At 35.8% G+C, this 15,196-nt stretch overlaps 1 protein-coding gene across 2 annotated transcripts in view; it reads right to left on the bottom strand.

Annotated features, from left to right (window-relative positions):
• The window catches only part of LOC139486829 (carbonic anhydrase-related protein 10-like), a 66,306-nt gene extending 52,036 nt beyond the window's left edge, over positions 1-14,270 (bottom strand). Inside the window, exon 1 of one of the 2 annotated variants that reach the window (XM_071271832.1) lies at positions 14,078-14,270. In XM_071271832.1, coding sequence (XP_071127933.1) covers positions 14,078-14,144 — 67 coding nt within the window. In that variant the 5' untranslated portion in view covers positions 14,145-14,270. The remainder of the gene's footprint in view (positions 1-14,077) is intronic. The other variant, XM_071271830.1, reaches the window with a different exon arrangement.
• Between the last annotated feature and the right edge of the window lie 926 nt (positions 14,271-15,196).

The following is a 15,196-nucleotide window of genomic DNA, read 5'->3' as shown; positions in this document are numbered from 1 at the left end:
CAGAGTATAGGTAACCTGTCGAAGAGACCGAGTATCAGTCTGAGAATGTCCTATCCCAGAGTATAGGTAACTTGTCTGAGAGACCGAGTATCAGTCGGAGAATGTCCTATCCCAGAGTATAGGTAACCTGTCGAAGAGACCGAGTATCAGTCTGAGAATGTCCTATCCCAGAGTATAGGTAACCTGTCTGAGAGACCGAGTATCAGTCGGAGAATGTCCTATCCCAGAGTATAGGTAACCTGTCTGAGAGACCGAGTATCAGTCTGAGAATGTCCTATCCCAGAGTATAGGTAACCTGTCTGCGAGTATCAGTCTGAGAATGTCCTATCCCAGAGTATAGGTAACCTGTCTGAGAGACCGAGTATCAGTCTGAGAATGTCCTATCCCAGAGTATAGGTAACCTGTCTGAGAGACCGAGTATCAGTCTGAGAATGTCCTATCCCAGAGTATAGGTAACCTGTCTGAGAGACCGAGTATCAGTCTGAGAATGTCCTATCCCAGAGTATAGGTAACCTGTCTGAGAGACCGAGTATCAGTCTGAGAATGTCCTATCCCAGAGTATAGGTAACCTGTCTGAGAGACTGAGTATCAGTCTGAGAATGTCCTATCCCAGAGTATAGGTAACCTGTCGAAGAGACCGAGTATCAGTCTGAGAATGTCCTATCCCAGAGTATAGGTAACCTGTCGAAGAGACCGAGTATCAGTCTGAGAATGTCCTATCCCAGAGTATAGGTAACCTGTCTGAGAGACCGAGTATCAGTCTGAGAATGTCCTATCCCAGAGTATAGGTAACCTGTCGAAGAGACCGAGTATCAGTCTGAGAATGTCCTATCCCAGAGTATAGGTAACCTGTCGAAGAGACCTAGTATCAGTCTGAGAATGTCCTATCCCAGAGTATAGGTAACCTGTCTGAGAGACCGAGTATCAGTCTGAGAATGTCCTATCCCAGAGTATAGGTAACCTGTCTGAGAGACCGAGTATCAGTCTGAGAATGTCCTATCCCAGAGTATAGGTAACCTGTCTGAGAGACCGAGTATCAGTCTGAGAATGTCCTATCCCAGAGTATAGGTAACCTGTCTGAGAGACCGAGTATCAGTCTGAGAATGTCCTATCCCAGAGTATAGGTAACCTGTCTGAGAGACCGAGTATCAGTCTGAGAATGTCCTATCCCAGAGTATAGGTAACCTGTCTGAGAGACTGAGTATCAGTCTGAGAATGTCCTATCCCAGAGTATAGGTAACCTGTCGAAGAGACCGAGTATCAGTCTGAGAATGTCCTATCCCAGAGTATAGGTAACCTGTCGAAGAGACCGAGTATCAGTCTGAGAATGTCCTATCCCAGAGTATAGGTAACCTGTCAGAGAGACCGAGTATCAGTCTGAGAATGTCCTATCCCAGAGTATAGGTAACCTGTCGAAGAGACCGAGTATCAGTCTGAGAATGTCCTATCCCAGAGTATAGGTAACCTGTCTGAGAGACCGAGTATCAGTCTGAGAATGTCCTATCCCAGAGTATAGGTAACCTGTCGAAGAGACCGAGTATCAGTCTGAGAATGTCCTATCCCAGAGTATAGGTAACCTGTCGAAGAGACCGAGTATCAGTCTGAGAATGTCCTATCCCAGAGTATAGGTAACCTGTCTGAGAGACCGAGTATCAGTCTGAGAATGTACTATCCCAGAGTATAGGTAACCTGTCGAAGAGACCGAGTATCAGTCTGAGAATGTCCTATCCCAGAGTATAGGTAACCTGTCGAAGAGACCTAGTATCAGTCTGAGAATGTCCTATCCCAGAGTATAGGTAACCTGTCTGACAGACTGAGTATCAGTCTGAGAATGTCCTATCCCAGAGTATAGGTAACCTGTCTGAGAGACCGAGTATCAGTCTGAGAATGTCCTATCCCAGAGTATAGGTAACCTGTCTGAGAGACTGAGTATCAGTCTGAGAATGTCCTATCCCAGAGTATAGGTAACCTGTCGAAGAGACCGAGTATCAGTCTGAGAATGTCCTATCCCAGAGTATAGGTAACCTGTCGAAGAGACCGAGTATCAGTCTGAGAATGTCCTATCCCAGAGTATAGGTAACCTGTCTGAGAGACCGAGTATCAGTCTGAGAATGTCCTATCCCAGAGTATAGGTAACCTGTCGAAGAGACCGAGTATCAGTCTGAGAATGTCCTATCCCAGAGTATAGGTAACCTGTCTGAGAGACCGAGTATCAGTCTGAGAATGTCCTATCCCAGAGTATAGGTAACCTGTCGAAGAGACCGAGTATCAGTCTGAGAATGTCCTATCCCAGAGTATAGGTAACTTGTCTGAGAGACCGAGTATCAGTCTGAGAATGTCCTATCCCAGAGTATAGGTAACCTGTCGAAGAGACCGAGTATCAGTCTGAGAATGTCCTATCCCAGAGTATAGGTAACCTGTCTGAGAGACCGAGTATCAGTCTGAGAATGTCCTATCCCAGAGTATAGGTAACCTGTCGAAGAGACCTAGTATCAGTCTGAGAATGTCCTATCCCAGAGTATAGGTAACCTGTCGAAGAGACCGAGTATCAGTCTGAGAATGTCCTATCCCAGAGTATAGGTAACCTGTCTGAGAGACCGAGTATCAGTCTGAGAATGTCCTATCCCAGAGTATAGGTAACCTGTCAGAGAGACCGAGTATCAGTCTGAGAATGTCCTATCCCAGAGTATAGGTAACCTGTCGAAGAGACCGAGTATCAGTCTGAGAATGTCCTATCCCAGAGTATAGGTAACCTGTCGAAGAGACCGAGTATCAGTCTGAGAATGTCCTATCCCAGAGTATAGGTAACCTGTCGAAGAGACCGAGTATCAGTCTGAGAATGTCCTATCCCAGAGTATAGGTAACCTGTCTGAGAGACTGAGTATCAGTCTGAGAATGTCCTATCCCAGAGTATAGGTAACCTGTCTGAGAGACCGAGTATCAGTCTGAGAATGTCCTATCCCAGAGTATAGGTAACCTGTCTGAGAGACCGAGTATCAGTCTGAGAATGTCCTATCCCAGAGTATAGGTAACCTGTCTGACAGACCGAGTATCAGTCTGAGAATGTCCTATCCCAGAGTATAGGTAACCTGTCTGAGAGACCGAGTATCAGTCTGAGAATGTCCTATCCCAGAGTATAGGTAATCTGTCTGAGAGACCGAGTATCAGTCTGAGAATGTTCTATCCCAGAGTATAGGTAACCTGTCTGAGAGACCGAGTATCAGTCTGAGAATGTCCTATCCCAGAGTATAGGTAACCTGTCGAAGAGACCGAGTATCAGTCTGAGAATGTCCTATCCCAGAGTATAGGTAACCTGTCGAAGAGACCGAGTATCAGTCTGAGAATGTTCTATCCCAGAGTATAGGTAACCTGTCGAAGAGACCGAGTATCAGTCTGAGAATGTCCTATCCCAGAGTATAGGTAACCTGTCGAAGAGACCGAGTATCAGTCTGAGAATGTCCTATCCCAGAGTATAGGTAACCTGTCGAAGAGACCGAGTATCAGTCTGAGAATGTCCTATCCCAGAGTATAGGTAACCTGTCGAAGAGACCGAGTATCAGTCTGAGAATGTCCTATCCCAGAGTATAGGTAACCTGTCTGAGAGACCGAGTATCAGTCTGAGAATGTCCTATCCCAGAGTATAGGTAACCTGTCGAAGAGACCGAGTATCAGTCTGAGAATGTCCTATCCCAGAGTATAGGTAACCTGTCGAAGAGACCGAGTATCAGTCTGAGAATGTCCTATCCCAGAGTATAGGTAACCTGTCTGAGAGACCGAGTATCAGTCTGAGAATGTCCTATCCCAGAGTATAGGTAACCTGTCAGAGAGACCGAGTATCAGTCGGAGAATGTCCTATCCCAGAGTATAGGTAACCTGTCTGAGAGACCGAGTATCAGTCTGAGAATGTCCTATCCCAGAGTATAGGTAACCTGTCGAAGAGACCGAGTATCAGTCTGAGAATGTCCTATCCCAGAGTATAGGTAACCTGTCTGAGAGACCTAGTATCAGTCTGAGAATGTCCTATCCCAGAGTATAGGTAACCTGTCGAAGAGACCGAGTATCAGTCTGAGAATGTCCTATCCCAGAGTATAGGTAACCTGTCGAAGAGACCGAGTATCAGTCTGAGAATGTCCTATCCCAGAGTATAGGTAACCTGTCGAAGAGACCGAGTATCAGTCTGAGAATGTCCTATCCCAGAGTATAGGTAACCTGTCTGAGAGACCGAGTATCAGTCTGAGAATGTCCTATCCCAGAGTATAGGTAACCTGTCGAAGAGACCTAGTATCAGTCTGAGAATGTTCTATCCCAGAGTATAGGTAACCTGTCTGAGAGACCTAGTATCAGTCTGAGAATGTCCTATCCCAGAGTATAGGTAACCTGTCTGAGAGACTGAGTATCAGTCTGAGAATGTCCTATCCCAGAGTATAGGTAACCTGTCGAAGAGACCTAGTATCAGTCTGAGAATGTCCTATCCCAGAGTATAGGTAACCTGTCGAAGAGACCGAGTATCAGTCTGAGAATGTCCTATCCCAGAGTATAGGTAACCTGTCGAAGAGACCTAGTATCAGTCTGAGAATGTCCTATCCCAGAGTATAGGTAACCTGTCTGAGAGACTGAGTATCAGTCTGAGAATGTCCTATCCCAGAGTATAGGTAACCTGTCGAAGAGACCGAGTATCAGTCTGAGAATGTCCTATCCCAGAGTATAGGTAACCTGTCTGAGAGACTGAGTATCAGTCTGAGAATGTCCTATCCCAGAGTATAGGTAACCTGTCTGAGAGACCGAGTATCAGTCTGAGAATGTCCTATCCCAGAGTATAGGTAACCTGTCGAAGAGACCGAGTATCAGTCTGAGAATGTCCTATCCCAGAGTATAGGTAACCTGTCGAAGAGACCTAGTATCAGTCTGAGAATGTCCTATCCCAGAGTATAGGTAACCTGTCTGAGAGACCGAGTATCAGTCTGAGAATGTCCTATCCCAGAGTATAGGTAACCTGTCGAAGAGACCGAGTATCAGTCTGAGAATGTCCTATCCCAGAGTATAGGTAACCTGTCGAAGAGACCTAGTATCAGTCTGAGAATGTCCTATCCCAGAGTATAGGTAACCTGTCTGAGAGACCGAGTATCAGTCTGAGAATGTCCTATCCCAGAGTATAGGTAACCTGTCTGAGAGACCGAGTATCAGTCGGAGAATGTCCTATCCCAGAGTATAGGTAACCTGTCGAAGATATATATATTCCGTTGTCAAAAGTAGGTAATATGAAAATAGTCTTACTTTTTTCTTTCATGTACTTTTTGTTCATTTTATATTCTGGTTCTGTAGTTTCCGAGAAGATCTTTGATATGGCCTTTTAGTTATTTCAATCCCCCTTTTTAATCTAAATCTGTATAATAACAGTCGTAAATTACTATTAGACAACAAAACAAACAAGTTATTAAAGTATTCTATAGATTATGGGCAAAATGAATTGTTTCTTTGTGACAGACAAATAGCAATCAAAGACACGTGTTAGTAAGTACATAATAAATAAACAATAACCTGAACATTACAACAAAGATCACCTCGATCACCGTACTGTGCTCTAGATGTAATACCAATATACTACAATTTAATTAAAGGACGACAAAGTCTAGCTTTTCTGAAAGAGGAGATAAATGTATGTGTAACTATATACAAAAAGTAATTACCAGAGGATGTCCAAGTTCATAAAACATTGATCACCAACTGCAATCAAACTGTGTTTAAAATTGATTTAGAGGTATAAACAATGACCGACAGTCATGCAGCCGACCTAATACATACAATGACACAACGTCTTTACAAATATATTAATAAAAAGTTACAAGTCTTACATAGTGTTGGTATTGACAAAGACTTAAGTTTAACAGAAACGGAAACTGTGCTGTGTTGTGTTTCAATAGATCAAGGGAATCAAACAACTTCAAATATCAATTGTTGTCAAGAGAATCTAGCGGAGGATAAGGGTTCTTCAAGTCATATTCAGGATAGGCTGTCATTCACCACAACTTTATCAATAATAATACTTCTTGACATAGTTCAAGTCAAGTCAAGTTAAAAGGAAAAAGACTCTGCGAAAGGGACACAAAAATCTTAAGTCCAATAACAGACCACACTATGGTCAAAACTAAAAACAATAACGAACAAGAATGTGTCTATAGTACACGGGTGCAGCACTCGCTCTATGTTCAATGGACTGTAAAATTGGGGTAAAAACTCTTATTTGATATTAAAATTAGAAAAATCATATCATAAGGAACATTTGTACTAAGTTTCAAGTTGACTTCAACTTCATCAAAAACTACCTCAATCAAAAACTTTAACCTGAAGCGGGACAGACGGACGAACGAACGAACGGACATACAGACCAGAAAACATAATGCCCCTCTACTATCGAAGGTGGGGCATAAAAACTACACCCAAAACCGGGGATGCTAGCTCCGAAAGGATAAGCAGTGCTTGTTCCACTAGTGTACTCGTTGCAAGTAAAACTACGGTGGTAATTCGGTAAATAAAGACGGGATAGATTTCATTAGAACAAGCGCTTGATGTATATCATACCTATAATCCGTGTCATAGTCTGATGTTTTTACAAACATATGTCGAAACTCATTTATCAACATTCAGATCAGCCCAAAAATTAATGGTCTATCAAAATTTAACGAAATTAAGCAACAGGCTGTGTATGGTTAATGTAAACTTCTCGTATGTAGAAGGCTTTATTATTCTTCTGAGAATTAAGATTGTAATTGGCTAGACACTCTTTAAAGATGATCATGTACATTCTGCTAAAGATAACTCAGTATTTATATCTCTCGTGGATTTGTTTTCTATCTTCTGCATATAAACGGTATTATAGTTATATTTAAAACAACGATGCTTGGGAAATATATTTAACAAAATAAACCATCGCTATTTTTCCGCCATTCCCGTAAAATTTTGACGTCACAATAAAAAAAAATGTCTGACGCCCCAAACGAAACTGATTGTTGTATTATTTACGTCAAAAGTTCAAGTGGAGTAGATTTTCAGGTCAAGTGCCTCAGATTTCCAAATAGCGATGAGGTCTAAGAAGATACAACTTATCTGGTCCTTTGTCACACATGTTAGATACATCTAATCTGGTCCTATATATATATCACATGTAAGAATACTCTTGTATCTATAAAACATGTTAGATACATCTAATCTGGTCCTATATATATATCTCATGTAAGAATACTCTTGTATCTATAAAACATGTTAGATACATCTAATCTGGTCCTATATATATATCACATGTAAGAATACTCTTGTATCTATAAAACATGTTAGATACATCTAATCTGGTCCTATATATATATCTCATGTAAGAATACTCTTGTATCTATAAAACATGTTAGATACATCTAATCTGGTCCTATATATATATCACATGTAAGAATACTCTTGTATCTATAAAACATGTTAGATACAACTAATCTGGTCCTATATATATATCACATGTAAGAATACTCTTGTATCTATAAAACATGTTAGATACAACTAATCTGGTCCTATATATATATCACATGTAAGAATACTCTTGTATCTATAAAACATGTTAGATACAACTAATCTGGTCCTATATATATATCACATGTAAGAATACTCTTGTATCTATAAAACATGTTAGATACAACTAATCTGGTCCTATATATATATCACATGTAAGAATACTCTTGTATCTATAAAACATGTTAGATACAACTAATCTGGTCCTATATATATATCACATGTAAGAATACTCTTGTATCTATAAAACATGTTAGATACAACTAATCTGGTCCTATATATATATCACATGTAAGAATACTCTTGTATCTATAAAACATGTTAGATACAACTAATCTGGTCCTATATATATATCACATGTAAGAATAGTCTTGTATCTATAAAACATGTTAGATACAACTAATCTGGCCCTATATATATCACATGTAAGAATACTCTTGTATCTATAAAACTTGTTAGATACAACTAATCTGGCCCTATATGTATATCACATGTAAGAATAGTCTTGTATCTATAAAACATGTTAGATACAACTAATCTGGTCCTATATATATATCACATGTAAGAATACTCTTGTATCTATAAAACATGTTAGATACAACTAATCTGGTCCTATATATATATCACATGTAAGAATACTCTTGTATCTATAAAACATGTTAGATACATCTAATCTGGTCCTATATATATATCTCATGTAAGAATACTCTTGTATCTATAAAACATGTTAGATACATCTAATCTGGTCCTATATATATATCACATGTAAGAATACTCTTGTATCTATAAAACATGTTAGATACATCTAATCTGGTCCTATATATATATCTCATGTAAGAATACTCTTGTATCTATAAAACATGTTAGATACATCTAATCTGGTCCTATATATATATCACATGTAAGAATACTCTTGTATCTATAAAACATGTTAGATACAACTAATCTGGTCCTATATATATATCACATGTAAGAATACTCTTGTATCTATAAAACATGTTAGATACAACTAATCTGGTCCTATATATATATCACATGTAAGAATACTCTTGTATCTATAAAACATGTTAGATACAACTAATCTGGTCCTATATATATATCACATGTAAGAATACTCTTGTATCTATAAAACATGTTAGATACAACTAATCTGGTCCTATATATATATCACATGTAAGAATACTCTTGTATCTATAAAACATGTTAGATACAACTAATCTGGTCCTATATATATATCACATGTAAGAATACTCTTGTATCTATAAAACATGTTAGATACAACTAATCTGGTCCTATATATATATCACATGTAAGAATACTCTTGTATCTATAAAACATGTTAGATACAACTAATCTGGTCCTATATATATATCACATGTAAGAATAGTCTTGTATCTATAAAACATGTTAGATACAACTAATCTGGCCCTATATATATCACATGTAAGAATACTCTTGTATCTATAAAACTTGTTAGATACAACTAATCTGGCCCTATATGTATATCACATGTAAGAATAGTCTTGTATCTATAAAACATGTTAGATACAACTAATCTGGTCCTATATATATATCACATGTAAGAATACTCTTGTATCTATAAAACATGTTAGATACAACTAATCTGGTCCTATATATATATCACATGTAAGAATACTCTTGTATCTATAAAACATGTTAGATACAACTAATCTGGTCCTATATATATATCACATGTAAGAATACTCTTGTATCTATAAAACATGTTAGATACAACTAATCTGGTCCTATATATATATCACATGTAAGAATACTCTTGTATCTATAAAACATGTTAGATACAACTAATCTGGTCCTATATATATATCACATGTAAGAATACTCTTGTATCTATAAAACATGTTAGATACAACTAATCTGGTCCTATATATATATATCACATGTAAGAATACTCTTGTATCTATAAAACATGTTAGATACAACTAATCTGGTCCTATATATATATCACATGTAAGAATACTCTTGTATCTATAAAACATGTTAGATACAACTAATCTGGTCCTATATATATATCGCATGTAAGAATACTCTTGTATCTATAAAACATGTTAGATACAACTAATCTGGCCCTATATATATCACATGTAAGAATACTCTTGTATCTATAAAACTTGTTAGATACAACTAATCTGGCCCTATATGTATATCACATGTAAGAATAGTCTTGTATCTATAAAACTTGTTAGATACAACTAATCTGGCCCTATATATATCACATGTAAGAATACTCTTGTATCTATAAAACTTGTTAGATACAACTAATCTGGTCCTATATATATATCACATGTAAGAATACTCTTGTATCTATAAAACATGTTAGATACAAATAATCTGGTCCTATATATATATCACATGTAAGAATACTCTTGTATCTATAAAACTTGTTAGATACAACTAATCTGGCCCTATATATATCACATGTAAGAATACTCTTGTATCTATAAAACTTGTTAGATACAACTAATCTGGCCCTATATGTATATCAAATGTAAGAATACTCTTGTATCTATAAAACATGTTAGATACAACTAATCTGGTACTATATATATATCACATGTAAGAATACTCTTGTATCTATAAAACTTGTTAGATACAACTAATCTGGTACTATATATATCACATGTAAGAATACTCTTGTATCTATAAAACTTGTTAGATACAACTAATCTGGCCCTATATATATATCAAATGTAAGAATACTCTTGTATCTATAAAACATGTTAGATACAACTAATCTGGCCCTATATATATATCACATGTAAGAATACTCTTGTATCTATAAAACATGTTAGATTCAACTAATCTGGCTATATATATATATATATATCACATGTAAGAATACTCTTGTATCTATAAAACATGTTAGATTCAACTAATCTGGCTATATATATATATATATCAAATGTAAGAATACTCTTGTATCTATAAAACATGTTAGATACAACTAATCTGTCCCTATATATATATCACATGTAAGAATACTCTTGTATCTATAAAACATGTTAGATTCAACTAATCTGGCTATATATATATATATATATCGCATGTAAGAATACTCTTGTATCTATAAAACATGTTAGATACAACTACTGTTTCCCTTCATCACACATATAAGAATATCCGACTAATCTGGCCCTATCCGATATCACACATTATATATATACAACTAACGTGTCCCTGCATGACACATACAAAATATACAACTAATCTCATTTCACACATGTTAGATACGACTAACTTAGTCCCTTCATCACACATGTTGGAGTATACACTCAATTTGGCCGTATATCACACATATGAGAATCCCATACGGCATATTAAGCGGTAAAAAGACCCAGAAATGACAAATGTAAAACAATTCAAATGAGAAAATAACTGACTAGTTTATGTACAAAATTTTGAACGAAAAACTAATGTGTAACAAAGCAACAAACGACTGACAACAACTGAATTACAGGCTCCTGACTTAAGACAGGCACATTCAAACATAATGTGGCGGTGTTCAACATATTAGCAGGCGCCAAACCACCCATAACCTGGTACAGTAGTGTAATAGTACAACATAAGAACAAACTTTAAAAATAAGTTGAAAAATGCTTAAGTTATCAGATGGCTACAAATAGAAATATATCTAACATAAACACAGAGTGAACGTGGACAGGTACTTGTACATCCCAATAACAACAAAAAACACTGGGTACACCCCTAAGAGTACTCGCAGCTACTGGAAGCTAGTTCAAAGTCAATAACAACTAATAAAAAGAATCATGCATCCAAGACTAAATTTGTATCTAATCTGGTCCATATGTCCCACATATTAGAATATACAACTAATTTGGCCCTGCGTCACACATGTTAAAATATAAACTAATCTGTTCCTATGTCGCCCTATGTCACACATGTAGCATGTACATAAAACACATGTGTAAGAATGGTCCTATATGCCAAGTCAACATGTTATAATTATTTCATATATTCATAATTTATTACATGCCCGTCATATCGCTTAAACATATCGCTTATTCTGATTATCACTAACATTCTAAACGTTTTCCTTAAATACCTTGGTATACAATACCGATGCATTTTAACTGTTCACCCTGTCGCACCCTCCCCTCCGCCATAATAATCATAACCTATATGGCCAATCAGTGGTTTACGCACTGTTCAGTGGCGGATCCAGAAGTTTTCAAAAGTGGGGGCCCACTGACTGCCTAAGAGGGGCCCACTCCAGTCACGTTTCAGTGATTCCCTATATAAGCAACCAATTTTTTCCCTAAAAGGGGGGGGGGGGCGGCCCCCCCTGCCCCCCCTAAATTCGCCTCCGCTGTTGCAATTATAACTGGAATCTTTTGAGCGCTCACTAAAACTCTACCAAACCACACCACAACTACATATTATGTTAAATGTATTTTAAGAAATATTTAACTTTTTTAAAGCTAAAAAAAATATGAAATATACACATGCATCTGTCAATCACATAATACAACTTATTTTCAAAATGTAAAAAAATGTTTCCATTCTCTTTAGATTCCGTTAGAAACATTGTGATTGTAACTGATGAAATGGAAACTAAACGACAAAAATGAGAGAAAGTCACGCAATATCTTTCCACAGACAATTGTAATCTGTGTAATATATATGTTAGGAATGTAGACAACTTTGTAACTTTATATTTCACGGTGTCAGTAGAGATTAAGTTTTTTTTTTTTAACAAAGTAAAACAATAATCACGTTATCAGTGTAATGAAACAGCAAAAAATGGAAATATCGAAGGAAAACTAATGGAAAACAAGAAATAAGCTGACGTTCTTCTTTTGAATAGTAAAATTGAGAATGTATCAGGGAATGTGCCAAAGAGAAAACAAACTGACAAAAGGACAGAAAACAGCCGAAGGCCACCAATGGGTCTTCAACACAGCGATAAAACACATAATCAAAATGTGAACTAATTCAGTGAAAATCGACGTCACACTAAACTCAAAAGCATATACTAAGTAAACAAATAAATGAACTAAAAAAAAAATTAAAAAGCAAACAAGACTAACAAAGGCCTGGCTTGGGACAGGCTAAAAATGCGGCGGAGTTAAACATTTTGTGTGAGATCTCAACCCTTCCGCTATACATTTAGTTCGAAAGAAGTCCGATTCCAATTTCAGAATAGGAAACATAAGAAACTAATTGTTTATCGAAAGAGGAAGAGAGCGATTGCTACAATTCTAATTACACATCCGTAAATCATTTCAATATCAGACATTTTTTTATCCTCTTTTTCCTGCATTATTCATGGAACAATTCGTCTCTCCAACGTGATTCAGATATTATAAATTATGTCAAATACTATAGAACAAAACGAAACAAAATAAAAGGAAGAGAAATTAAAACACTTTGGAGCAGAAAATTAAGAAAAAGCCTCAACACTGAAATGTCATTTATCGCATGCGCATTTCGGATTTTACTCCTAAGGGACAAAGAGCAAACTTCTTTCGTCCCAAAGATTGAATGATGTTACAATTTCAAACGTCATAAAATCTTTGGTCACTTGTCGCAAAATAGCGATACAGTCTGTCAAATGATATAATACACTAGTTTGGTAAACCTTTTTGATGTAATACCTCTCCATGTAATATATTTTATGTTTTTATGGCGTATTTTTTTGTTCTTATAAAGATTGAATGGAGAAATGCAAATTGAACCAAGCGAACAGGTTTTTTTTTTTTTTTTTTTTTTTTTTTTTTTTTTTTTTTTTATATATAACTCCAATGCAATATATAGGCTGCAGAAATTAAATACAAATTAAATCAAATAGTTATAGAATAGTATTTAAAGATTTTATGGGCTATAACAATTCGCCATTCTTGTGAAAACTGCTTTGATATGAATATGTATATTCATTTTTTTAATAGGAATAATTTCTGACTTTTACTGTTATGCATGCCAACTGCATTCACAATCGGATCATGATGTGTTTCTATTAATATAAACTGGATTGACAAGTTGAACGATAAAAATGTAGTTCTTACTAGAACTGTATTGACAATCGAACGATAAATTTATTTTTTCTGACTGCATTGATAGTCGTAAGGATAAAATGCTTCTTCTACTACATGTAAGTTGAAACAAAGTTAAAAGTTGCACATATATCACGTACTACCAAAACATATAAATAAATATTATTAGTATAATCTGTAACAGTAAAATTTGTTCATGCAACTTAACATTCAAATTGTAAAGAGAATGATATACATGTACCAATAAGTCGATTGTTATATGGCCGTATTTACCCTGTTACAATGAGCAGGATGAAACAACTGTACCAAAATGTAAAGTCAAGGGGAGAGAGAGAGGAGCATAATCATTTTAAAATGATAATGCCAACTAGTTGCAATGGATAGTTATATAGGCAATGAAAAACTTAACAAGAAGTTATAACAAATCTTTACAAATCTTCTTAAATTCTCAAATTTTATTAGAAAAGTTTTCTTACCTGTAATTGCAATAAATAGAATAATCAAAACAAATCCAAGCATCCTTATATTTATCACGTGATACATATACTTTGAATTAGGCACATTGAAGATGAATTAATTAGCACCGAAAAGAACTAATTCTGCTTTTAGTTACGTGAATTGCATGGTACAAAATGCAAAACTAATAACGTATAGCAACTTTATATGAATAAAACAACTTCTCCCATTGGATCAATATTACCAGCAGTAAACCAATCGAAAACAGATTTACAGTTTCTCTGTCACAGTTCTATTCTGTTTTGATTACAACTGTCAATTAATTTAATAAGGCAATACACAATATATCAGGGAATTCACAGAGACAGGAGATTTCCTACATCTTCTTTTGTTCTTTTTGTGTTATACTTAAACTCATAAACAATTAATGAAATGAGACATTAGCATGCAAGACTTTGTATCATGAATTTGAGGAAGATGAAAGTGACATTGAAATAAAAAATATTGTCCCGGCAGGTGAGCTGTAATTAGAAATCAATGATGAGGTATTTATCTTGTTTTTCCGATCACAAGTTAATGAAAAAACATTTATGTTCTTCCGAAAGCCATCATATATTTTGTTTTACACATCCATAGATTGATTATTAGTCGTACATGTTGTGTGCTTTAATTAATAAGTTACAAGGATGAATTAAAGTTGCTGAATTGAGAGAAGTTTTTATTTGTAATTTTAATTAGTTTTTTAAATAGAAATAATTGAAAACAATTTACCCTTACAAATGTACATCGTTTTATAGAATAGTCAATCAATTTTATGTCCATAGAAAAGGGATTATTGATTGAAATATAGCACCGATTAACATACGCTAATACGTTCGGATAGAGGATTAAAGTTACTAAAAACAATAAATTAGTATTCACGGCCGAAAATTCATCACTAAAGTTGTTACATAGTAATTCACCAAACTCAAGATTGGCGTACGTATATATACACGTTTCCCTAAATTATCACCAAACCGTAAATGAAAATTACGCAAGACGCAAGAAAACATATTGTGCAAGAAATAGAGAAAACTATAAAGCAATGTAAGAAAAGTTACAAAAACAACGAGAAACAAGAATGTGTCCAAAGTACACGG

The sequence above is a fragment of the Mytilus edulis genome, chromosome 8 (assembly GCF_963676685.1).
Source record: "Mytilus edulis chromosome 8, xbMytEdul2.2, whole genome shotgun sequence".
Lineage (NCBI taxonomy): Eukaryota > Metazoa > Mollusca > Bivalvia > Mytilida > Mytilidae > Mytilus > Mytilus edulis.
This window is presented reverse-complemented; position numbering and strand designations above follow the sequence as displayed.